Raw genomic sequence first — 26040 nt, 5'->3', positions numbered from 1 at the left:
CCGTCATCACCCTTGGCACCCCCTCCCAGTTTCTTCCCGTCCTCAGGCCTTAACCACTAACACAGTCCTTCAGGAACTATTCATATGGTCTCAGCGACCAGGGAGGCGCATGGAGAAGCACTGTGGCTACCACTGCCGGCTTCCTAGGTGGATTTCCCATCCCATTTTCTCATGTCCTCTCCATGGTCACGTAGGTAAAACCACAGGGTGGCACAGGGTGTATACCCACTATATCTTCTTCCTTTAAGAGAAGGACGCTTGCCGCTGATAGCTGAGACACTGGTTCGTACAGGTGAGGAGGAAGGTGAATTCTCTCTAAGTTGGTCGGAAACTTCAGAAAGTTTCTCCAAAGTATTCTGTTTTAGTTGGTGGAACTCTTGAGAAAGTTTTTCCACAGCCGAGACACAGGCCTGTAGGGAAGAGGACAGACTTTCTTCGTACCGCTGGAGTTGTTCAGCCAACTCATCCGCTGTGGGTTCCTCACAGTCTTTCCAGGTCATTACTGCCAATGAGTTGGCATATGATGATGGTGCACTCCGTACAAACTTCTGCCACATGGGTGGTGTACATTTGACTTCCTCTGGATCTTTGGATAGCTGGTCATTGTCTAGGTCATCATAAATCACATCCCGTACAGCTAATTCCCTTGGGTACTGGATTCCCTTCTCCATGGTGGTCCATTTTCCTGGATGACACACAAGATCTTCCTTGAAGGGATACCTTTCCTTCACACCTGACAGGAGACGCCTCCAGAGGGTGAAGCTTTGTGCTCCATTTCCAATTGCTTTGTCAATGCCTGCATCTCTAGCAAGGGATCCCAGCTGCCTGGCTTCCCTGCCCTCTAATTCCAGTTATTGGCTCCAGTGTCCCAGCACTGGAGCAGCCAGGTGACAAGGTGTTCACCTGGACAATGACCAAAATCCTTTTGCATATCTCGTAGCTCACGCTGGGATTGGCCTCGGGTAGGTATTGATGCTTTTATGACACCTTCCTCTTCATCTTCCTGTTCGTTTGATGGCCCAGCCACTGCGGAGTAGCCCATCTCATCATCATCTTCCTCCGCAGTCTGAGCAGGAGTTCCTCTGCATTCTAAACGACCCGACTTTCTCATCCATTGTTTCGTCTTGGTTACAGGGGCAACTTGCACTGCTACAGTCCGTTTCCCTGACCCAAATGCAGGGTTTGTCACAGGGGTTGGAACGACCGCAGGGCCCGTCACAGGGGTTAGAATGACCGCAGGGCCTGTGACAGTGGTTGGAACGACCAGAGGACAGTAACAAAGTGCCCAAGGCCCATATCAGACGTTACCACAAAACCACAGACACAAATCCAACAAAACACATTCATTGCTCATTCCGTGGAGGCTTTGCTTTTTCAGCAACACCTGCCACAGAGGCACGTCCGTGGGCCCACCACCACCTCCAGAACGCCCCAACTCTCCGACTGCAGTTGCAACCTGTGGAAAGGGGGAGCACATGTTAGGGGGGCACAGTCTGCCTTCTGTGCACAAAGTCTGGCTCTGGGAGGTGCACTCAGGCTCCAAGGGGCAGGGTCTCACCAGAGGAAGGCTTCTTCTCTGCTGCTGGCACTTTCCGCAACCTGCAAAAGACAATAGCCCTCAGCAATGCCCCCCCACTCTTGCATGGCCTCACCCAATGCTTCAGGCTCCCTCAACCCCTCCTCTGGCCCAACGGCCTCACTCACTCCCCCGTCAGCCTTCCAGCAGTAGCCCAGCTTCCTCTCTTTCCTGGCACTGGCCACCAGGGCACCCAGCTTCCTACTGAGGCGCTCATTACTTCCACTGGCTGTATGGTCTGTGCGAGTCTGCTTGGGAATGTCCTGGGGAAAGCAAGCAGGGTGGGACGCACGTTTAGGGCCTGCCAGTTCCAGTCCTTGCCAGACGGTGGGGGGGGGAGGGGGCGGGAATTGTCAGGCCTCAGCTCTGGGGTGCTAGAAGCAGACGAGGCCTCGTCCATTTCTGCTGTTGGTGATGCCTCATTCTTGGGCATGCCAGGAGGCTTGTTCTCCACTTGTGCTGCAGTCGCAGAGCAGGCCTCATGTGTAGGCATGGCCCCCTCTGTGGGTGTGTCGTGGAGGCCAAGCACCCCAGGCATGAGGAGCATGTGGGCCATCAGGGCCAAGAGCAGATAGAGGCCCTGAGCACCTGGGCTGGGACACCCTGTGGCCCGTGTGGAAGCAGAGATGCAGGCACTGCTGCGAGAAGTCCTGCACCACAAGCTGTATGCACTGCAGTGGAAGCAGCCTAGGGGGAAATCTATTCAGCAGGGCTCCATGTGGCAGGCAAACCCGAGTCAGGGGCCATAGCACATTGGGAGACACACTGCCTCTTGGGCTGCCCCACATCAGGGGTGGGGAAGGTTGAGTATGGCGACACGTGGTACCTGGTGAGCTCCTGTCTCTCAGCTGGAGGAGCTGCAGGTGCAGCCATTAGCATGGTGTGAGGCATCCCTGCGCTGGGACCAGTGCAGGCAATACCAATGGTCACCACTTCCACATGCTTGGTGGTCACTTTGAGCATGTCCCCCTGGCAGGCCACCTGCATGGGATCCCCTTCGCATGGGACCCTGCTTATGAGGCAGGACACCTACCTTCTGCTGCCCCACCCCACCCCAGCCACCTGGAAGAAGGCCCTCTCAAAGACAGGAGCATTGCGCAGCAGGCCAAACTCCCCCACCCGCAGCAGGCACTGCAGGGGGCCTGGGGACATGGCTCTCTCAGCACACTGCACCTCCATTCAGCACATCTGGGTTCCTTCTGTCCTTGCCATGTGGATCACTGCTCTGTCCCCACACTCCTGGGCTTCAGCCTTTCCCTCTGCCCCCAGAACAGCAGCCACCATGCTGGGAACTTCCCCTGCTCTGCACAACCACAACATCTTGCCCCACTGGAAGTGATAATGATTGGGACAGCCACAGTCTCTATGGCACTGGTACCCTAAAACACCCAATACAGCTGACACACTCTGACACCACCGAACATCCCTATTGGGGCATCCACACTGCACCAGTACTACACGCACAATGGCTGTCAGCAACACCATGTCAGCACCACACCAAGATGGTGGCCACGATGAGCACATGCCCCTCTCAGTGATGCCTCACAACCTTCGGCATCCCCACGCCCCCAGTCACACCAGCATTACTTATAGTGAGAGTAAACTTTTCTATTCCTAGTTCTTTGACAGGTTTTCTCTAAAATTTGGGGATGGACAACAATCCAAGCCACCAGAGGCATCATTTGGGGGCGGACTCTTCCCCACACACTGTCCTGGTTTCCTCAGGCCTCAAAGATGGCAAGTAACATTGCCTTCCTGCTCACCTCACAAGAGAGCAGAATTGAAGGAAAAATGTGTTGGAAAAAGCAGCAAAAATAATGAATGAAATTTGCTGGAGTGAGCGGGGGGTGGAGGGACGATGACAGCTGTGGGAGTGGCTGGCAGGGCAGAGTAGAGTCCGTGTACTGGGCTTGGGAAGGGAGACACTCCAACAGCTGAGAGAAACCAGATCCTTTGCATGGCTTCCTCTAGTGTTGGTAATAGAAGATGAAATATACAGTATTGCTTAATACGTGTTAGATCTGCGATGTACTGTTCCGGGGCTGCGCTTGGAAGATACAAAATATATGTGCAAGGATAGCATGGGAAAATGCACCGATTCATGATGAGGAGTAAGGAGGACTAAAAGAATGCTCAATTTGCAAGACATCTAGATAACTGGGGCCTCTTGGACCCTGGGAACTGGATCAAACCAACCTTGCGGTTTGGACTGAGACCGAGGGCTCAGAGAGCATGCATAAGAAGAAAAGGTTAAAAACTTCAACTCTGATGAAGACATCTTACTTCATCCCGACGACCACCCGGACGACCACCAGAGAGCAATACGCAAGCGCAGAAGGACTGATAAGATAATTAGCATACGAAGTGGGGCTAGGCGGAGCTAGGAAATGAATATGCATAGATGTGTTGTGAAACTTAATGCATATGTAGTATTTTAGGAGATAAAAGAGAACTGAGTGAACAAATCGGACGAAGTTAGATTTGGGCAGGCATGCCCCTAACTTCCGGCGCCTAATAAAGCACCTTCATATAATCACTTTGTGGATTATGTGTCTTCATGAATGCTAACATTTTGGTGACCCAGATGGGACCTTGTGGGCACTGCATAGGTGGTTCGCGAACTGATCACGCTCCAGCCGGCAGCGAGGAGTTTCTCGGGGAGCCATCGGCCACGACCGACCCCCACTGCTCACAACGTACCTCTGGAAGAGTAAGAGAAAAAGTGCTTTCTGGTAATCGGTACCGATCTGGTCTGGGAGCCTGCCGGTCAGACACGGCGAAAGCCACGCATGGTTTGGCTAGTGAATTCCCATGGTAAGCCTAGGCACTGTCCATCAGACTGTCGCGAAAGCGCTGCAGGTTCGGCATCAGTGGTCTGGTTTTGCTGCAGGCTCAGCATCTGGTTCGGTTCGGTAAGAGCTATAGCTGATAATGGAAAAACTTAGAGGCAACATAATACTATCTTACAATTAATGTTATTTTGTGAGCAAGAAGTGCAAGGGGCCTCTCTGTGTGATTGCGTGATTGTGTTGTGAGTCAGACGCAGCATCGCTGCAAAGCGAGTGCAGAGTTCTGATCCGCGGTTCCATATTCTCCGCGAGGGGAGCGGCCGGAGACAAACGAAGCGCATGACAGACCGAAAAGAAGTGCTGTTTTATCCAAATGTTGATTGGTGGTGCCCAACATACGGGCCCGGCGGTGCATCTTGCAATCCTATTTCGTTCTTAAATGTTTTGAGTGTGACAAGGAGGAAGGTGGGAGCATTATCTAAGTAACAGTTTAAAAGTTTTGGTATATTCGCGGTGGTGTTTGGTCAGTTTCCCAAGTATCGGGGGAGGGGGGCTGACTGATTTTCAAAGTGGTAGAATGGAGAGTCACTTCTCTGGTGGTTCGGGCTTGAGCCCTGGGAATTTGGTAAGAAGGGGGGGAGCGAATTTATTTACGCCTCAATACCTTTTAAACCCCCATCTTGATGGATACACAGGAGTGATTCCTTGTTTTGTGTAGGCTTACTAACAAAGTGCATGAGAAAAATTAGCATTCGGCTTGAAATTCGGCCTTGTTGAAATGTACATTTTGTGGAAAAGGTGGTATTGTTTGTCTAGAAGACGGAAGGCTGAGTGCTTCAGGTGTTTTACCGAAGTCCTGTGGATTTATGATTGGAACGGGGCTCATTAATAATTTGAAAGAATAAAGTTTGTATGTGGAAAGAAGAGTTTAATCCCAGAGAATTGGGACATTTGGGAAGAAGATTAGGAAAAGATAGTAAAAACCTGCAATAAAAAGGGTTGCATGGAAATTGAAACAAACGACAGTAATTAATACAAATAAATAAAAGGGAATGGGAAATCAAGGAACTGGGTAATATCCAAAACAAAGACGTTTTAAAGAAAGCCTCCTTGGGTGCATATTGGCACATTGGAAGGATGTTGTCGGAACGGGGCGGGGGGGGGGGGGGGTGGGCGCAGAAAGCAAGAGGACTTTCACTAAGTATTGCAATCAATGGTGGCCACTATATAAACTAAGTGGCCACTTTATGGATCAATCGATTATAACAGTGTCTTGTAATTAATGTTGTTTTGAGGAGAGAAGTAAAATAGGATGAAATGTTGTATACTGGTATGTTGTTTCAGCACCTTGGAGGGAAAAGGTATGGAATTAAGTGGGCCCCTGACTGAGCCTTTGGTGTTGGCATTAGAAAAGTACAGGCTGGAGAAAGATAAAGGACGTGTTAAAAGGGCTGTTGAAGGTGCTAAAGGTTGTGTGCCATGTAGTATTTAACAGAGCTGTTTGAAGTTGAGTGAGCAGGGGAAGAGGATGTAGGAATGTTAATAGTTCCGCCTCAACCCGAGGCTGAGATCTCAAAATCACGGTGTGAGCCCTCTGGGGCGGAGGGACCATGATGGGTCCGGGAGAGAGTTGTCATGGAAACAGAAAAGCAGCTAACTCTTAAAACAACCTCAGTTCATGTGTGAGCTCAGATTGCCAATGGGACCGCTCAGGGAACTTTCAACGATTGCATTCTCCTGAACGACCCCCCACACTGAGACCCTAACCACCCCAGAAATTATGTAAATACCGAAATCTGGTTAAATCGGGAATTGAGAATCTGTTCCAACAAGGTCCAAAAGAAACCCCTATCGATTTTTTGAATTTTTGGACCAACTTTGAAATGCAATGGAGAAAAAAAAAAAAAAGAGAAAAAAAATTAAAACAAACAGACAAAAATTTGGACCTGGCTTCAGAAAACAAACAGAGGCAATTGGCTAGCCTCTTTCTAGGGCAATCGGCCCCTGATATCAGAAAGAAATTGTCTTAGGCTGCAGGATAAACTTACAACTGTCAGAAATGATGGGGACCTGGGGCATCTACCCTAGCAGGTCCACTAGTTGAAATAAAGCTAGGAAACGAAGAGAGAGGCTTAAATTTTTTGTTGGTTATGGGAGCTTCTTTCTCTGTGTTAATTAGTCTGTAAATGTAATAGGAGCAACATATTCAGTGTTAAATAGTTTAAAAGGACGATTAGGAACTAAGACAACTACAATAATTGGAGCCACATGGAAGGAGGAGGAACAGCCATTCTTACAACCCCTTGATTTGCGTTTTGGGGGTAAGGAACTAAACCATGAATTTTTGTATATACCAGAATGCCCGATTCCACTCTTGGGACGGGATCTATTAGCTAAATTAGATGCAACAATAACCTTTGAGGATGGAGAATTAATAATGAAGGTACCTGAGTCCAAAGTAGGACAAATCCTAATGATCAAAGATAAACCTTTTGTTAATATTCCAAGAGAAGCAGAAAATGCAGTTATACCAACAGTATGGGAAACAGATGTACCAGGGAAGTCGAAACTGGCACAACTGGTAAATGTGGAATTAAAGGAAAGAGCCAAACCTGTTCAAATCAAACAATATCCACTTAAGATAGAAGCTAGGCAGGGGATAGTGAAAATTATTGACAAATTTCTCAAATATCAGATTTTGGAAGAATGTAAATCGGAATACAATACTGCAGTTTTTCCAGTAAAGAAGCCGAATGGCGAATATAGATTGGTACAAGATCTTAGAACAATAAATGAAATAACAAAGGACATTCACCTGGTAGGAGCTAATCCTTACACATTGTTAACATCTGTGAGAGAGATATATAAATGGTTTACCATGATAGATTTAAAGGATGCCTTCTCTTGCATACCTCTTGATAAAGATAGTAGAAAATTATTTGCCTTCGATGGGAAAACATATTGAAGTTTTTGTACCACATATGGTAACCGTTTTAGACCAAAAGGGGGGCCACTGGTTATCACCCAGCCGGACGATGAAATATCAGGCAAAACTGTTAGTGTTAGGGAGAATCGAATGGATGTTTTATTAATGTCTCTTAGGTGGTGGGTCATAAAGTATAATCAAGCATTGCCAAATGTACTTACATTATCAATTAATCTATGTATACTGGGAAATTTAGGGAGTATACTGAACAGTCAAATGAATCTTTGAAGGGGAGCCTTGGGAGGGAACAGGTACAACCTGACCTTTGATAAGAACCTGAAAATGCTGAAATGAGTTGAACCAGAACCAAGGAGCGGAGAGAGCATGCGTCGAGTGAGAAAGGTGAAAAGTTTAGCAGAGACGAAGACTCCTTACTTCATCTGGACGACCACCTGGACGACCACCAGAGAGCACCACGCATGTGCAAATGGGAGGAGAGCTAATTAGAATGGAATGCGAGGCTGATGTTGCAACCTGTAATGAATATGTATACCTTACGTAACGTTGAATGTATAAATAATGGCTGGGACGTAACGGGACTTGAAGCCAGATTTGGGCACCTGCCCCGGCTTCCAGCGCCGAATAAAGCACCTTCATATAATCACTTGGTGGTTATGTGGTTGCTACGCTAACAAAACTAACTGAACAAGATGACATAACCTTGAAAACGACTAACCTGTTAAATCCAGCAGTATTTCTAGGAACTGTTCCAGAAGAAGGACCGTTGGGCAACAATTGTGTGAAAATAATCGAACATACTCACACCAGCTGCAAAGATTTGAAGGATGTACCCCTTGAAAGGTATGACTGGGAACTTTTACTGATGGTAGTAGTTTTGTGGAGAATGGAACACAATATGCAGGGTATGTAGTAACAACCCTGAAGACAGTAATTGAAGAAAAACCTTTACCACCTGGAACATCAGCACAGCGAGCAGAACTGATAGCCCTAACTCGAACACTGGAACTGAGTAAAGGAAAGAAAATAAATATTTGGACAGATTCAAAGTATGCCTTTGGAGTAGTCCATGTTCATAGAGTATTATGGAAAGAAAGAGGGCTGTTGTCTTCACAAGGAGCCAATATAAGGTATCAAGAGGAGGTGTTAAATTTGATAAATGCGGTACAAAAACCAAAACAAGTGGCTATTGTGCACTGTAAAGCTCATCAGGGAGGAACCTTGAAAATATCAGAAGGGAATCAGCTGGCAGATTGAGCAGCTCGACAAATTGCTCAGGAGGTGTGGAATGTAATGGCTTTGGTACCACTCAAGGTAGGCCCCACTCGTCTTAATCTTCCCAAGGAACCAAGATATTCACCAGAGGATGAGAAATTAGCAAATCTCCTAACGGCCCGAAAGAACTCTGATGGATGGTATGTAACCGCTACAGGCCAGGTAGCAATACCCCCCTTGGTGATGCGAGAAATACTTCAGACAAGACATAACGAGTGTCACTGGGGTGTAGAGGCAATGGTAACATTTTTAAAACGTAGCATTATCTCTACACATATGTTAACAATGGCAAAATCAGTAATGTCAAAGTGTGAGATTTGTCTGAAAAATAATCCAGTAGCAAGAAAACATGCTGAGATGGGAAGAGTTAGAGTAGGAACAGAACCAGGAGATTACTGGCAAGTTGATTTTGTAGAGTTACCTACGACTAGGGGATATAGGTATTTGTTAGTAGGGGTTGACACCTTTTCCGGATGGCCAGAAGCCCTTCACCAATCAAGCTAAAGAGACAGTAAAATGGTTATTGCGGGAAATCATTCCGAGGTTTGGGGTACCGTTAGGAATATCCTCAGATAGGGGACCCCACTTTGTTGCATCTGTGGTTAAAGACATAAGCCGGCTATTAGGAATTTCTTGGAATTTACATACTGCATGGAGACCCCAATCTAGTGGACAGGTAGAAAGGATGAACCAAACACTAAAGGGACAGATCAGTAAAATCTGCCAGGAAGCCAAAATACAATGGCCACAAGCTTTGCCTATAGCCTTATTGAGAATAAGGATAAAGCCAAGGAGTGGAATGTCAGTAAGCCCATACGAGATTATGTACGGAAAGCCTTACGAATCCCCAGAACCAAACCCTAATATGCATATAACAGGGAACCAGGATGTTTATAATTATGTATTGTCTCTTGGCAAAACTTTAGCTCAACTTCAAAGTGTTCTGGTGTGGAACCGACTGTTGTCACTGGAAAATCCTGTCCATGACATTCAGCCAGGCGACCGAGTGTACATTAAAAACTGGAACAAAGAACCCCTGAAAGAACGGTGGGCCGGACCTTATCAAGTATTATTGACTGCTTTTACAGCTGTAAAGGTAGAAGGGGTGGATGCTTGGATTCATTATACTCGGGTGAAAAAGGTTCCTGAACTTTGGTCGGTGCGAGCAATCGGAGATACAAAACTACAGATGAGGTGTGTATAACCATACAATGTCGGGGTTCTTAACAACAGTAACGATAACAGTAATTGTTTTGTGTAAATACCTTGTAATTGAGTTCCTAGAAATACCAGAAAAATATAAGAAAGAGGAAATATTAAAAGGAGAAAATGTTACTTTGCAATGTGGAATGCACGACGATAAACCAGTAACAATTAGCTCTCTACAGGTGGTCTGGAAAAAATAAATGACTCCGGACAGAGCCAGGAAATACACATAAACACAACCGAGGACAATACAGGATTGAAGGCTGGGTGGAAAGGGAAGGCGTACGTAAGTAAAACCCTAGAATTGGGCCAACAACTGAGAGGAGCTACCACCCTAACCCTGTTTAGTGTTACTAATGTCAATGAAGGAAACTACCGGTGCATAGTAACACATGAAAATAGCACAGATTATGGGATAAGAGAAATATTGGTATATCCGAAATTGGATAAAGGTATATTGGTAGCCCACCAAAAAGGATCTTGAAGAAAAAGGGAGGACCAGGTACCATGGACACAAGTGGTACAGATCCCACACAGGCAACCATCAGAGAATTTACTGGTAGGATTGATTAAAGATTTTGCCATAATGAAAGGAACTGATAGAATTATTGCTTGTATGCCCATTGCAAAAGCAGCAGGGGACCCGCTTGAGTGGGGTATAATAACCTCCCCACTGCCCCAAGTAAAAGGAAATAAAACAATTCAATGTAAAGAAGTGAAAATTTTAGAGAGGATAAATGTTATGCAATGCTATAGGAAACTGAGTCCCCCAACATCAAGGTCTGAATGTGAAAAGAACTACCAATTCGTAACGATAGGCAGATTGAAGAATGTGGGATGGTATCATTACGATGAACTATGTATAGTAGAAGGACCTAGAGAAAAGATTACTTGGGAATGCCAAGAGAAAAATGAGCCAAAAGGAATGAAAGAGTGTGATAGTGCTTGGACAGTAAGTTTATTGCAGAAATTCCAGTATGGAGGGAATACATCGTGGTGTATTAAATGGCAGGGAAAGCAGAATGGAACTGATCAGTTTTACACAGTAAGCCGGGTTGACAGTAGTGGTAGACAAGAGTCAACAAAGGTAGCTTGGTGGACCTGTGAGAAGAAATATACTTGCGACAGTAATAATGAAGATATCAAGCACCTACCCCCGCTATTGATAGCTCTTAGGGCAGAATGTGCTAGCCAAGGAATTAAGTACAATTCGGAAAGAAATAGCCAGGCAAGTCAAGTCGCAGTAGATTGTAGCTATAGTACCATACAAAGTCCAGGACAATTTGTATGGGCAGCCAGTGATGGAACTTGGACTACACACCTGTCGATAGATGGGGAAGTAAAAGAAATAACTCTAGGACTCCCCACACTGTGTCCAATATGGAAAAAGTCTCCTTTTAAGGGAAAGTCAGAAACCCTACAAATTAGTAGAGCAAAAAGAAGTTTAGAAGAAGGGGCAGATGAAGATATATGGCATGAACCCTCGGATGGAATAAAATTCAGTCAGGCATTAGAATCTCTATTTGCAAAGGTAGCTACTTATCGAAATAGGGAAATGATTTATAAACTTACAGGACAAGTGAGTAGGCTCGCGAGAGCCACGAAAGAAGGCTTGAGAGACCTTAATATCCAACAACAAGCTACAACTAAAATGGTGCTACAGAATCGATTGGCATTAGATACACTGTTATTAAAGGAACATGGAGTATGCGGATTTCTAAAAGATCATATTGATCATTGCTGCATCCACATTTCAAATGTGACTATTGATGTAGAACATGTCATAGAACAACTGGCTTGAGTGGAACAAGATGCAGAGCAGGAAGAGAAAGATATGACAACAAGCTGGTTGGATAAAATTTTTAGTGGATGGAATATTAGTAATTGGGTTAAGTCCTTACTGGAGACGATAATTATATTGGTGATTGTAGGGGTACTAATTTGGTTAACATTTATAATGCTGAAAAGTTTGATTCTAAGAAAGACAACCTGAAACCGGACAGCGATGCAAACCATTGCTCGGCATATGTAACCACATCCGCAATACCCTCCACCGGCATATAACAACTTCGGATTTCACAGAAAGAATCTGAGGAACCCAGGAGGCGAAATGGAATGAAAACCGAATAGACAAGATCGGTTCCAGATCAAGTGAACCCAACCAGAAGAGCGAACGTAACATAAACATTATTCGAGAGTGAAGAAAGCTCAGAAGCCCCCTGGAAAGTAATGCCGGGTGACAGTGAACTGAAACTAAAGTTTAGTCCAGCAAAATGAGGACGCTACAGTCAGGAGTGTTTAGTAATGTAGTTAGCAGAAATTTAGTTAACAGAATTGTTTTATTTCTGTGGCTTATAGTTGTAATTGTGATTCAAGAATTGGAAGGTGCTTCTATTATGGCAGAGAATGGTGAGTGGCCTTGGTCCGAAGCCGTAACAACAGAGGATAAGAGCATTAATGGAAAGTTAGCAGTTGTGGTTATTTGGCGAATGAATGGTGATCATTTACATGCATTATCAGAATGGCAAAAATTAGGGGAAGGGTGGACACACCAAAGAACTGTAGGGGACAAAATTGAAATAGGGTGCCGAATGATTAATGGAACAGCCCACGAGAAAGTAATGGGGATTTTAGTAAAACCGACTTCCAAAAGTGGCCAACAAGAAGGTTGTATCCGCCCAGGTAAATTAGATTGTTGGTATAATTTTGTATTAACACAGACTGTAGCAGTTAACTGTTTTTGGACTAATAATGGCCAAAAGCTCGAGATCAAGGAAGGCGAGAGCCTCATAATAAATTCTCAAGCGTGTTGAATTGCTAATACAAATTAACATCTCAGCAGTTCAACCAGCCTGCTCTCCTTTCCTAAAGACATCATTTGAAGGCTGGACAATATGGTCACAAAAGCAAGCGCACTTCAGGGGCAGAACACAAAGAGACTTAACTGGAATGCTAGGAACAGGATTAGGAGTTTTAAATGGAATTGATTCAGAAATACTAATGAATAAGCTAGCCACAGCAACAAAACTAAAACAGCCCCTACAATCATCCTTATTGGCATTGGGAACTAGCCAATGGCAAGTTTCAAAGGTGTTACCAATACGGGAAAAGGCTGAAGGCCAGGACCACAAACTAATAATAGATGCACTTAGTATGGCTCAAGATAATGTATCTTTAGCTCTTAGTTGTATACAGGTACAGTTCTGGATGCAGGCAACGGCTGCCTTGATCATTAGGGAAGGAAGTGAAGGCATTTTTCCGGCTGAAGTCCGAAAGACTGTTTGGGACAATGCCAATGATTTTGAAAAGAAGTTCCAGTCTTGGTGGACTCTGGTAAATTTTACCTATGATCCCATTATTAACATGGCTACTGCCTTTGTGCTTACTATACGTAATGCCACAGTTTATGTTATTCACCCCATCATTGCACTAGGATTAAACCATAAGCAAACAGTGCTCTGTCCTTCGGAGCATAGAACCTGGGCCCGGATGAAGAACGGGAAATGGCAGTCTGTAAATCTAGAATCATGTGTTACCCAAGAACAACAAGGATTTATTTGTGAAAGCAACACAATTGATGCTCAGGATGTATGTCTTGACACTAAGCAAGGTGTTTGCCACTTTGAAATTCATCCAAATACTAGTCAAAAGACTGTGCTTGTATATATTGGTCAAGGCTGTGTGTGTTTAAGAACTGCTTGTGCTTTTGTAGAAGTAGATAAGCAAAACATACCTCTACCTAGCAAAAATCATTCCAACTTTTGTATTTGTAACTTTGTTAGAATCGTCGGGTGTGATTTTTTATATTCAGCACCAGTGGTATCCCACCAGTTGATCAAGTAAACAAGACACAAATCACAGCTGGTGGGACACACTCTTTGGATGGTCGCCAACCGCAACTGGGATTTTGAACACATTGTGTCACCCAATTATTGTTCTATTGATATTAGTTGGTATAAGTTTAATATCGTCTTTTGTAATACTTGTTTGGAATTGGAAATTCTTACAACGAATGGCTATATTAGCTTCCTTGACGAAAGTACATGACAAGGTATTGAGGGGTGCATATCGTAAGACTGGGAAGAAGAATTTTTGTATTCGGAAAGGTCTTTACCGACCTAGAGGAAATATGGAAACAAAGGTTCTGTATGAGATTAGTAAGGATAACCTTTTGCGGGGCTTTGAGGAAATATGGAATAAGTTAACCTCGTGGTTAACCAACTTTCAATGGTTAGAACAAGTTTTTATTGATCTAGTTGTGTTATTGGTCATAGGAATATTTGTATGTATGTTACTGCGTTACCGCTAATGATAAAGGCATGCAATGCAAAGGAATTTGCATGGGGAAAAGAAAAGGGGGGATTGATTAAGGAAGCTGAGGCGATTCCAGATAAGTAAGGGTTAAAAATGATGACACTCGAGATAATCTGCTCCATGAGCTTCCCTGGCACTGAGGTCAAGCTAACAGGCCTATAGTTCCCCGGGTCTGCCCTCCGACCCTTCTTGTAGATGGGCGTCACGTTTGCTAGCCGCCAGTCGACTGGGACCTCCCCTGATAGCCAGGACTGCCGATAAATAATGGAAAGTGGCTTGGCCAGCTCCTCCGCCAGTTCGCTCAGTACCCTTGGGTGGATCCCATCTGGCCCCATCGACTTGCGTCCCCCTGCGCGAGCTGCCCTCATTGGGAGAGGTGGCTCGCAAACATGGGAGCAGTACTAGGAGTTGCAGGGCTTCTCCTCACCTCTTTTGTGGTTAAAAATGTAAATATTTAGGAAAACAGAACATTAGGTATAGGACAGGAAACAGATGTACGGACAATGTAGCTCGAAATAGGACACGTATGGGCAATATATCTCGAACAGGACATTGGAATCCAAGATAAGAAAATAATAAGCAGAAGAATCGGCGAAAACCAGTCCTTGCGGTTAGGAAGAAAGCTAACTCAGCAGAATCCTGACCACGGGTGAAAAGTACACTGTGAGGAAGACTTATGGCCTTCCTCTCTGAGACCACCGACCACAGCCCGACGACCCCTGCCCAAGACCACCGAGAGGATCTGCGCAGACGCAGGACACAAAAAACTAACTAGCATGAGAAGCGAGAGTAGGCGAGGTTAGATAATGAATATGTATAGGCATTAATAAAATATTCATCACTCTGCTGTATAAATTTGGGACGGCTTTTCACTTCGGGTATGCGCGATAGGCGGAGAGATCCCCCGTGCATCCAGCGCTGCTAATAAAGAATATAGCACTTAAAGAAATTGGACTTCCGATCTTTGAATCAATAGCAAGTACAAGTATTTTAAAGACCTCTAGTTTAGGCAAGCAAAAGGAATCATAGAATGGCTTGGGTGGAAGGGCCCTCAAAGGTCACCTAGTTCCAGCCCCCTGCCACAGGCAGCGACGCCACCCACTAGATCAGGTTGCTCGGGGCCTCATCTCAGTAGCTGAGGTCAGTTGCGTCGCAGCAGAGCAGCCGCAGCCGCAGCCGCAGGCCCAGCGCCCGACCAGGAGTTACAGGGGGATCTCGGGCCCCTGCTTCGCCAGGGGTGGCCCGGGCGGCCCGGGCGGCCCGCCACAGCAGCGCAACCAGGCCGCAGCCGCCAGCTCTCAGGAGAGAGGCTGAGGGGAGCGGGCGTCGCCAGGGCAGCGGTGACCGCGGTGACTGCGCGCACGGCCTCTGCCTCGAAACAGCCTCCGGGAGGGCGGGGACGCGTCGCTGCCCACTGCGAGCAGGGAGGGGCCAGCAGCGCGTGAGTACCGCCCACACCGACGGTCACTGGCTGAGAGGAGCGGCCCCGAGGCAGGCACATCCCGCAGCTCAGCGCAGCCGAGGGGGGGATCGCGACGCGCAGGGGGGTTCCTGCATCGAGGCCTGTCCAGAACTGTGGCTACACAGGTCTCTGGCTGCAGGGAGTGCGAGAGCCTGCTGCTGCCGTGGGAGAGCGGCAGGTATTCCATCTGCGTGAGGTGCGAACCGGTTGAAGATCTGCTCGGCACATTGGCAGAGCTGAAGGAGGAGGTTGAGAGACTGAAGGCTATCAGGGACTGTGAGCTGGAGATCGACTGGTGGAGTAGCTCCGTGGTGTGCCAGAGGGAGAGGCACCAGGGAGATACTCCACAGTTGGTGGTGGACCCCCTTCCCGGTCCCTGTTGGGCAGAGGAGGGGGACCTGAGGGATAGGGACGGTTGGGAGAGGGTCCCTGCTCCGCATCGTGGGCAGACACCCCCTCTGCCTACCTCGCGTCCCCAGGTCCCCCTAAAGAATAAGTTTGCAGCACTGTACATTAAAGGGGTGGTAAGTGGGGATGCGCAGGAAGGTTCCCCCAAGAGGTTACCAAGGACAAGGCAGTGGACTCCGTGCATTCAGACTGCCTCTGCCAGGAAAGCAAGAAGGGTGGTTGTGGTGGGTGACTCGCTTCTCAGAGGAACAGAGGGCCCTATTTGCAGACCATACCTGAGCCGTAAGGAAGAGTGCTGCCTACTTGGGGCCCAGGTCAGGGACATAACTAGAAAACGCCCAGAGCTGGGTCACCCCACTGATTACTACCCATTACTCATAGTTCAGGCGGGCAGTGGTGAATCGCTTAGAGAAGCCTGAGAACCATGAAAGGAGATTTCAGGCGTTTAGAGCGAATAGTTCAAGGAGCGGGAGCGCAAGTGGTGATTTCTTCTATACCTTCTGGAGAGGTGAAGGACATGGAGCGGGCTGTGGCTCTTCCTGCCATCCCTCTGGTGCCTTCTGGCTCACAGCGCTTTGGCCTTTCTCATTCTGCTTCATCCTCTCTTTCAGCATCTGATCATACTCCTTTCTCACGATGTGGGAAGGACGTCACAAGCACTTGAGCATTTGGCAGAAGGGTCTCTGCAAAATGAGAAGAGAGTCTCCTAAAGAACTGCTGCAAGGAGCTGAGGCTGCCCCTCCCAGTGCACTCCTGCAGCAAATGGCGCTGAGCAGCAGTGGGCTACCCTCTCCAATGGGGTCTGCTACCAACAGCCAGCGCTTTCAAGGCTGCAGCCCTTGCTCCCTGAGCCCAGGGCACGGCCTGCCGTTTCTGCCTGGGGGTGTGCTTCTGCTGAGTTAGGTGCCTCACACAAGCTCACTTTAGTCTTCAGAGCGCAGGTACCGCGGGCTCTGATCCCTCGCAGAGAGGTACGGTCCCCCGGCAGACCCGTGCCCATGCCCAGCTCGCTGCTGGCTTGGCCCTTTGCTCCTTGCAACAGCTCCTCCCGCACGGCAACGTGCAGGGGAGCGGGCAGACAGCAGGCCCCTTGAGTGGCCACGTGGTGACTGTAACGCTGCCGTGACGGAGACCTGCACTGCTCCCCTCCCTCCCAAGGAGGAGGGCAAATGCCTGCTGGGGGCATTTTTTCCTGGGGGCTCTGAAAACACGCCATGCTCCATGCTCCTACTCCATATGCATACATAGTATTGGTCCCAGATTTCAGCTTCAATCTTTTTGAGCCTGTGGCCCATCAGTATTCGTTCCCGTCCTTCTTCTGTCTGAGTGCGCACAGGGCACACTCCCTGCAGGCAAGGGAAACACAACAGCGTACAGCATTAGTCTCCTGGGGCTGGGCACATGCAGGAGCACAGGGATGGTGGGCAGCATCAGCTGCTGCTTCTGCCTTGCTCTGGAGCCTGCAAAGTGGAACGGGGCTGGCAAATACCAATGGCGTACCATTGTTGGAGGGTCCAGAGGAAAAGCCGTGGATGGCCGTGGATGAGCTAGAGGTTTTGGCTTCTTCAGCTCTTCCCCAGACCTCTCTTGAATTGCTGGCAGGAATCTAAAAAGACACAGCAGGCTGAGCTTACGGGAGTACTGTTGGAGGCAGTTTCTAAGAGCTGGGCTCGCAGCTCACACCTTAGCTCCAGCAGCAGAAAGTGCTTCTGCAGGAGGAAGACCACGTCTCCACCAGGACAACAGCTGTCCCTTTGATGTTTCCAGTGCTTTTTGGCATGAGCACATGCACTGCAGCCGAGGGAAACTTCTTACTGGCACAGAAGGCTCTTGCCTTTATGTCCCCCAACTCCACCACAACACTTCTCCAGCTGGCTCACCTGGCTTGGTCACCTTGCTTGTTTTCATCCTCCTTTGTTTTCTTCTCTGCCATCTTGGCTAGAGAAACCCTCCTCTGAGCCAGCACCACCGGGTCCAGCACACTCACTGCAAGAGAACACCACAATGTCACCTCTGTGTCTGTGCAGGGCAGCGGCAGCAGCAGAGCTGCTCAGCCGTGCCCACCCACACTCATTGCCGACCCTGGGAGCCACCATTCCTGGGGCATTTTGTCCCACACAGCTGCCTTCTCTCCCATGCCCCACACATCAACATTGGCTCTCCTGCCCTGCGAGGACGAGAGGAGAACATGCAACCCCCTGCCAGAAGCCCACTGGGACATTACCTCTTCGGCGACCCATGCCCCAAGGCTGCGGATCTCTTTTGGGCTTGATGGAAATCGGATTGCAGTGCGGGTCCTGAAGTATAAGCCTGGAAACAGATAGACACCACTTGTCAAAAGAGGCACTGTGTTCCCTTGGTGTCCCACACTAAGAAGCTGCTGACAGGGTTCTTTGGGAGCTACTGCCGAGCCTTTGGAGGACACAATGGCCTGTGCGAGCTGAGGGGCCCCACAGCCTCCAGAAGCTTCTTCCCGCGCTTCCCTCGCCTTCCCGCCAGACCCAACACAAGTCCTCCTCACTGTCCCCTCACACCCTCCCACCACTCTCAGGGACCCTCAACTGCAGACTGGCCGCTTCATCTGCACTGCCCAGAAGGACTGAGCAGGGGGTCAGCCTGGAAGCCCTCCCAGCAACGAGCTGGTCCTGCCTCACTTTGGCAGGAGAGAAGCACCATGAAGGGGCTGCACCCAAAGCACGAGCTGGGCACCAGCTCCCCTGGCCAGCCAGATGTTGCAGAAGAGATGGCACTCACGTTGGTAGTGTGATGAAACTGTTTCCACTGATACGAGTATATTTATTTTTGCCGTCAGATGCAATCATATCCGTCATCTCGGAGTCCTGCAATGGGACAGACACACGTCAGCAGAAGCCCAGGATATGTGCTCCTTGCTCCCAAAGGTAGCAAACGTTCCCACTGCTCAGGGACATGGCTGCCTCTCCAAAATCCTCGCCGCACTTTCTCCTTTGGTGTCATTAGCCCCTCACACAAACAGGCCAAGGTGCTACCGAGAGTTTGTATAGCTCCTCGAGCCTGTCTCACCCAATGGCGAGGCAGGCAAGGAGAAAGCAGTTTGAGAGAGCTTTGACAGCATTGCCAGAGCTGCAGGAAGCCCCGGAGACATGAACCACTCACCGTGAGAAGAGCTTCAAGCATGTTGCCTGTGCCATCCACCTCCAGCAGGAACTCAGTGTAGAAGTTCATGGCGACCACTTTTCTTCGCACAGTAAGAATGCCGATACCCTTGAAGAAGAATTCCACATCCTTTTTGTCCAGGAGGGCACCAGCGAAGAGAAGCAGGGTCTCGTGGATGCACTGCTCTACTATTTGTGGTCGGAATTGGATGTCTGAGGCAATCTGCTCAAAGTCCAGTGGAGCAAGTAGTGTCTCAGCTAGAAAACAACCTTTTGGGTTTTTTGGACATTCAACCTGGAAAAGCAGCCTACTTCTATTGAAGGTCTTAAGTGATGACAGGGAGTGTGGAGAAAACCCCAAAGGAATCCCCCAAGAGAATCCAAGAATCTCCCCAAAGCAGGAGAATGGGTCTGTGGGCCCACAAATTATAGCAGAATCCTGCTTGTCATTCCCGGCCATTGCTGCAAAGCAGCAAGTCCCTGGTGGCAGACGGTCCTCATCAGCACTGGGAGAAGCCCTGTGCCGCAGGGCCCAAAGTCCCCCTGTGCGAGCTGCCCTCATTGGGAGAGGTGGCTCGCAAACATGGGAGCAGTACTGGGAGTTGCAGGGCTTCTCCTCTCCTCTTTTGTGAAGAAAAAAGGCCATGCAGGGAGCAGTGTGGTCAGTCCAGCTGGCAGCAGGCACCAGCACTCACACAGATTTGTCAGGTCACCCTTTGGAAGGCGCTCTTCACACCCTTGCTGACAGCTCTCTCACTGCAAAGGGGGCAGTGCCATGAGCAGAGGTGGGAGCTTCTGCTGGAGTGTCCCTGGTACTGGTGCTGGCACCTGCTTCAGCTTTTGGTGTTGGAGTTGATGGCTACGGCCTCTGCAGCTGGAAGCTGCAGGGCCGCTTGTGGTTTCCTGGCGTGGACGGCACGCCCTGGGCCTTCTCACGGTGGTCCAAGAGCCTTGTCTTCTCCCCTTTCCTGCAGGATCCAAAAGAAAGGCCATCAACTTGGGTGGGGAATAAAGGACAGTAATGTCCCAAGGCCTCACTCAGGCTTCTAGCTGTGGGATGTGTTGCTACGTCCCATGCAGACGCCCACCATCAGACATGGCCCCCTTGGCCCTTTGCACCCACAGCCTTCCCCTCGGGACCTGTGTCATGCCTCGGTTGTGGGGTGCAGAGAGGCCCCCGGGTATGGCATCGCACCCAGCTCCTTCCCGTCTTACAAGGAAGCGGAGGACTCCGAGCGCTGGGAACCCCAGCACACTGCTCCAGGGCTCATGGCCTCCAGGGCTCTTCCCAGGCTCAGCAGGGCTGGCACACACTTACTCTGTCTGTGCTCTCCTGGGGAGCTGCGGCTCTTCCTGCCCCCTCTCTGCTGCCTTCCGGCTTGTAGGGCTTTGGCCTTTCACATTGGGATTCAGCCTCTCCTTCAGCTTCTCATCGTACTCCTTTCTTAAGAGGAAGGATGGACGTCGGTCACACTCCAGCGAGTGGTGGAAGTTCTTCTGCAAAACGAGAAGAGAGTCTCCTAAAGAACTGCTGCAAGGAGCTGAGGCTGCCCCTCCCAGTGCACGCCTGTACTGAGCAGCAGGGGGCAATCCTCTCCAATGGGGTCTGCTACCAACAGCCAGCTCTTTCAAGGCTGCAGCCCTTGCTCCCTGAGCCCAGGGCAGGGCCCGCCTTTTCTGCCTGGGGGGGTGCTTCTGCCGAGTCAGGTGCCTCGTACAAGCTCACTTTAGTCTTCAGAGCGCAGGTACTGCGGGCACTGATCCCGCACAGGGAGGTACAGTCCCTCGGCAGACCCGTGCCCATGCCCAGCTCGCTGCTGGCTTGGCCCTTTGCTCCTTGCAACAGCTCCTCCCGCACAGCAACGCGCAGGGGAGCGGACAAATAGCAGGCCCCTGCCTGGCCAGGTGGTGACCACAGCGCTGCTGTGCCGGAGACCTGCGCTGCTCCCCTCCCTCCCAAGGAGTGGGGGAAATGCCTGCTTGGGGCTTTTTTTTCCTGGGGGCTCTGACTGCATGCCATACCTGTCTTTGCTCAAAGATCAGCTTCCGTCAGTCTCCGGGGCCTGGGCACAGGCAGGAGCACAGGGACGGTGGGCAGCAACAGCTGCCGCTTCTGCCCTGCCCTGGAGTCCCCAGGCGGAAACAAGGCTGGCAAATGTCTATGGCGTACCGTGGTTGCAGTTTTCTGAGCAGAAAAACCCAGGCGCTCAGGGGGCTTAGGCTGTAGACGAGCTAGAGGTGTTGGCTTCTTCAATTCCTTCTCAGACCTCTCATGAAGTGGTGGCTTGAATCTAAAAAGACACAGCAGGCTTAGCTTAGGGGAGTACTCTTGGAGGCCGTTTCTAAGAGCTGGGCTCGCAGCTCACACCTTAGCTCCAGCAGCACAAGGTGCTTGTGCAGGAGGAAGACCACGTCTCCACCAGGACAACAGCTGTCCCTTTGATGTTTCCAGTACTTTTTGGCATAAGCACATGCACTACGGCTGAGGGAAACATCTCACTGGCACAAAACCATCTCACTTCCCCACTTGTGTGGGGAAGAAGGGACAGAAGTGTCCCAAGGCCTCATTCAGGCTTCTAGCTGTGGGATGTGTTGCTATGTCCCACACAGACGCCCACCGTCAGACATGGCCCCTTGGCCCTTTGCACCCACAGCCTTCCCCTCGGGACCTGTGTCATGCCTCAGCCTGGGGGTGCGGAGAGGCCCCTGGGGGTGGCATCGCACCCTGCTCCTTTCCATGTCACGAGGAAGGGGAGGACTCCGAGCCCAGGGAACCCCAGAACACGGCTCAGGGTCTCAGGGCCTCCAGGGCTCTTCCCAGGCCTCAGTTGGACCTGTGCACACTTACTCTGTCTGTGCTGTCCTCGGGGGCTGTGGCTCTTCGTGCCATCCCTCTGGTGCCTTCTGGCTCACAGGGCTTAGGCCTTCCTCATTCTCTTTCATCCTCTCTTTTAGCTTCTTGTCATACGCCATTCTGACAAGGAAGGAAGGACGTCGGTCACGCTCCAGCGGGTGGCGGAAGTTTTCCTGCAAAACCAGAAGAGAGTTTCCTAAAGAACTGCTGCATGGAGCTGAAGCTGCCCCTCCCACACTGTTGCTGAGCGACAAGGTGGGCATCAGTTGGCTTGTGGTGACCAGCTGCATTGTGCATTACCTGCTTTGTTTATTCTTTTTATTGCTTTTTTTTCTCTTTCTTTATTCCTTTTTAAACTGTCCTGAGCTCAACCCTTTTTTGTCACATTTTCTCCTCACTTTCCTTTGAGTAGGGGGAGGGCGAGAGACCGGTGTGGTAAAGTTTAGCTAGCCATCACTGTGAAAGCACCTCACGGCTAACAGTGTTTTCTTTAGATAATCAGAATTTTCCATGCTACTGCTTGTTTTTACTGCCTCCCATCTCTTTGCTAAACATTTCTAGAAAGACTCTGTCTCCATCTTGTTCATGACTATCAACAAGGAGCTGAATATACCTGTAAGATTCCCCCTTACATTTCTCTTTTTCTAAACTAAACAAACCCAGATTTTTCATTCTGTTGGTAATAGACGATGAAATAATACAATATTGCTTAATATGTGTTACATTTGTCATGTACTGTTCTGGGGCTGCGCTTGGAAAATACAATATATATGTGAAAGGATAGCATGGGAGAATGCACCGATTCATGATGAGGAGTAAGGAGGACTAAAAGAATGCTCAGTTTGCAAGACATCTAGATAACTGGGGCCTCTTGGACCCTGGGAACTGGATCAAACCAACCTTGCGGTTTGGACTGAGACCGAGGGCTCAGAGAGCATGCGTAAGAAGAAAAGGTTAAAAACTTCAGCTCTGATGAAGACATCTTACTTCATCCCGACGACCACCCGGACGACCACCAGAGAGCAATACGCAAGCGCAGAAGGACTGATAAGATAATTAGCATACGAAGTGGGGCTAGGCGGAGCTAGGAAATGAATATGCATAGATGTGTTGTGAAACAATGCATATGTAATATTTTAGGAGATAAAAGAGAACTGAGTGAACAAATCGGACGAAGTTAGATTTGGGCAGGCATGCCCCTAACTCCCAGCACCTAATAAAGCACCTTCATATAATCACTTTGTGGATTATGTGTCTTCATGAATGCTAACACTAGGACGCTCCTCACAACTACTTGAAAGGGAGGCAACTGCTAGGCAGAACGAAGCTGCCATGAGGCATGCTCGCCATCATCCCCCTTGGCACCCTCTCCTGCTTTCTTCCCGTCCTCAGGCGCTAACCACTAACACAGACCCTACAGGAACAATTAATATTGTCTCAACTACCAGGAAGGCTCAGGGACAAGCACTGGGGCTGCCACTATCTACTTCCTTCACACATACACCACGCCTGCACACAACCACATGTGCATCCCTGTGCATGTGCCTGAGCAGCAAACTTACCAAAATTTATGGCCCACAGCCACAAATGCAACAAAGCATGTTTATCGCCCACTCCATGCAGACTTCGCTTTGTCAGTGCCACCAGCCATTGGGGCAGGTCTGTGGGCCTAGAAATGCTCCCAGAACGCCCTGATTCTCCCAGTGCAGTTGCGGCCTGTGGAGAGGGGGAGCACATGTAAGGGGGCACAGTCTGCCTTCTGCGCACAAAGTCTGGCTCTGGGAGGTGCACTCAGGCTCCAACGGGCAGGTTCTCACAAGAGGACAGCTTCTTCTGTGCAGGTGGTGCCTCCAGTGGCCTGCAAAAGCCCTCAGCAATGCCCCTCCACTCTTGCATGGCCTCACCCCCTGCTGCAGGTACCCTCAGTCACCCAAATCCCTCACATGTCAGCCTTCCCGCGGTGCCTCAGCTTCCTCTGGTCCCTGGCACTGCTCTCAAGGTGTGAGAAACTACGTTGTGTTTTTGCAGTAGAGAACTAATTTTCTGTATTCCAAAGTAGTTGTGTAGTCATAATAAGGAGAAATGCTAAGTAGATAAGTGGACAGTAGAAGGCCTCACTGTTCCAAAATAAGGTGGAAGCTTGAGAAAAACAGGATGAGCAGTGTGAGAAGAGTAAAACAAAGATCACAAGTTCTCAAAACATAAGAAAGGAGAAATTAACGGGTTGAAAAAAAAGAAAAAATGTACATATATGGTATAGAGGAGCATCGACTAGCTTGTGAACCTGTAGTACTCAGCCAGTGAGGAAACAGGGGAGGTGATCAGGTGTCAGGTAACAGGGAAAAAAAGGTTATGATTTGTTTACTAAAATGCACTCCTGATTGACAGGACGCCTGCCATTGTAATCGCAAATAAAATAGCATCACAGAAGATCCTGTCTGAAGAAAATTATTTGAAATTTTTCTCACACCAGGGCATCCCGATTGCTTCCAAGGCCCTCATTGCTTCCACCATCATCTGTGGAAGCCTGCTTGGGAATGTCCCGGCAGAGGAGAGCAGGGTCGTTACTGGCCTGGTGGGCGCCCAGTGTCAGGCCTCACCTCTGGAGTGCTAGAAGCCTTATCCATCTCTGCTGGTGGTGATGCCTCATTCTTGGGCAGGGCCGTGCCAGGAGGCTTCTCCTCCACTTGTGCTGCATCTGCAGAGAGGGCCTTGTGCTTAGCCATGGCCCCCCTCTGCAGCTGTGTTGTGGAGGCCAGGCACCACAGGCATGCAGAGCATGAGCGCCAGCATGGCCCAGCACAGGAAGAGGCCCTGAGCACCAGGGCCAGGGCACAGTTGCAGGTACACCCTGCGGCCCATGTGGATGCAGAGCTGGAGGTGCTGCTGCAAGAAGTCCTGTGCTGTCAGCTGTACACACTGCAGAGGCAGGAGCCTGGGGGGAAATCTGGTCAGGGCATGGCTCCATGTGCTGGGCCCCCACACTCAGGGGAAACATCACATCTGGAGACATGCTGCCTCTTGGGCTGCCCCACATCAGGGCAGGGGAAGGTTGGGTACAGGGCCAGGTGGTACCTGGTAAGCTCACATCCCTCAGCCAGAGGGACTGCAGGGGCAGACAGGAGTAAGGTGTCAGGCATCCCTGCAGTGGCACCTGGGCAGGCAACGCCCATGGTCAACACCTCCACATGCTTGGTAACTTGAAGAATCTCCCCCTGGCAGCCCACCGGCATGGCTGGAGGGATACCCATTAGCGTGAGACCCTGCTTCTGAGGCAGGACATCTACCCTCTGCCCCTCCCCACCCCACCCACCTGGAAGAAGTTGCCCTAAAAGAAAGGAGTGTTGTGCAGGAGGCCAAAATCCCCACTTGCATCAGACTCTGAAGGGAGCCCAAGCATATGGTTCCCTCAGCAAATTGTGCATCCGCCCACACATCACGGTTCCTTCTGGCCTGGCCAGCTGGCTCACTGCTGTCCCTGCACTGGGCCCGTACTGGCCCTTACCTGAAAACCACAGCCACAAGTCCAACAAAGCAGGTTTATTGCCCACTCCGTGGAGGCTTCACTTTGTCAGCATCAACACCAACAGCAAGTCCAGGGGCCCACCAATGCTTCCAGAACCCCAGGGGGGCACAGTCTGCCTCCTGTGCACAAAGTCTGGCTCTGGGAGGTTGACTCAGGCTCCAAAGGGCAGGATCTCACCAGAGAAAGGCTTCTACTGTGCTGCTGGCACCTCCCGCAGACTGCAAAAGCCCTCAGCAATGCCCCCCACTCTTGAATGGCCTCACACAATGCTTCAGGCTCCTTTAATCCCTCTCCTGGCCTATCTTAACCCCTCTCCTGGCCCACTCACCTATCACCCTTCCAGTGGCGGCCCAACTTCGTTTATTACCTGGCACTGGCCACCAGGGCATCCTACTTGCTGCTTACGTGCTCATTGCTTCCACCTCCCATGCTGTCTGCTCAAGTTTGCTTGGGAATGACCTGACAAAGGAAACCAAAGTGGGACGCAAGTTTAGGGCCTGCTAGGACCAGTCCTTGCTGGCCAGTGGTCTCCTGGTGTCAGGCCTCACCTCT

General features: G+C 49.5%; 2 protein-coding genes across 4 annotated transcripts; both read right to left on the bottom strand.

Annotated features, from left to right (window-relative positions):
- Window positions 1-1263: 1263 nt before the first annotated feature.
- LOC310889586 (coiled-coil domain-containing protein 81-like) lies at window positions 1264-19754 on the bottom strand (the record flags this gene model as incomplete). Of its 3 annotated transcripts, none has more annotated exons than XR_014576631.1 (6): window positions 1264-1599; window positions 16472-17580; window positions 17855-17960; window positions 18199-18284; window positions 18729-18814; window positions 19110-19754. XR_014576631.1 is itself a non-coding variant. In XM_083817261.1 (6 exons), 6 exons carry the CDS (start codon window positions 19752-19754, stop codon window positions 16625-16627), a joined length of 1062 nt encoding a protein of 353 aa, XP_083673387.1. The 3 variants fall into 3 exon arrangements, 2 of the variants coding, with proteins under 2 accessions (XP_083673387.1, XP_083673388.1); XM_083817261.1 differs by lacking the exon at window positions 1264-1599 and having other exon boundaries at window positions 16555-16657; window positions 17475-17580; XM_083817262.1 differs by lacking the exon at window positions 1264-1599 and having other exon boundaries at window positions 16606-16657.
- Window positions 19755-19955: 201 nt separating this feature from the next.
- LOC310889587 (uncharacterized protein) lies at window positions 19956-23510 on the bottom strand. Its single transcript, XM_083817263.1, has 4 exons — window positions 21957-23510; window positions 21279-21399; window positions 20427-20605; window positions 19956-20076 (listed from the first exon to the last, which is right to left on the bottom strand). Exons 1-4 carry the CDS (start codon window positions 22250-22252, stop codon window positions 19968-19970), a joined length of 705 nt encoding a protein of 234 aa, XP_083673389.1. The 5' UTR covers window positions 22253-23510; the 3' UTR covers window positions 19956-19967.
- Window positions 23511-26040: the final 2530 nt, after the last annotated feature.

Source organism: Anser anser (assembly GCF_964211835.1).
Source record: "Anser anser genome assembly, chromosome: Z".
In the NCBI taxonomy this organism is placed as follows: domain Eukaryota; kingdom Metazoa; phylum Chordata; class Aves; order Anseriformes; family Anatidae; genus Anser; species Anser anser.
Note: the sequence above shows the minus strand (reverse complement) of the source record. Positions and strands in the feature narration are given on the sequence as shown.

Coding starts and splice junctions, on each gene's coding strand:
- LOC310889587 (XM_083817263.1), bottom strand. CDS start 22,252: ATGCAGCTGGTCACCACAAGCCAACTGATGCCCACCTTGTCGCTCAGC. Junction 20,606..21,278: donor CTCAGAAAACTGCAACCACG/GTACGCCATAGA, acceptor CTCGTTTTGCAG/AAGAACTTCCACCACTCGCT. Junction 20,077..20,426: donor CCCAGGAGAGCACAGACAGA/GTAAGTGTGTGC, acceptor TGGATCCTGCAG/GAAAGGGGAGAAGACAAGGC.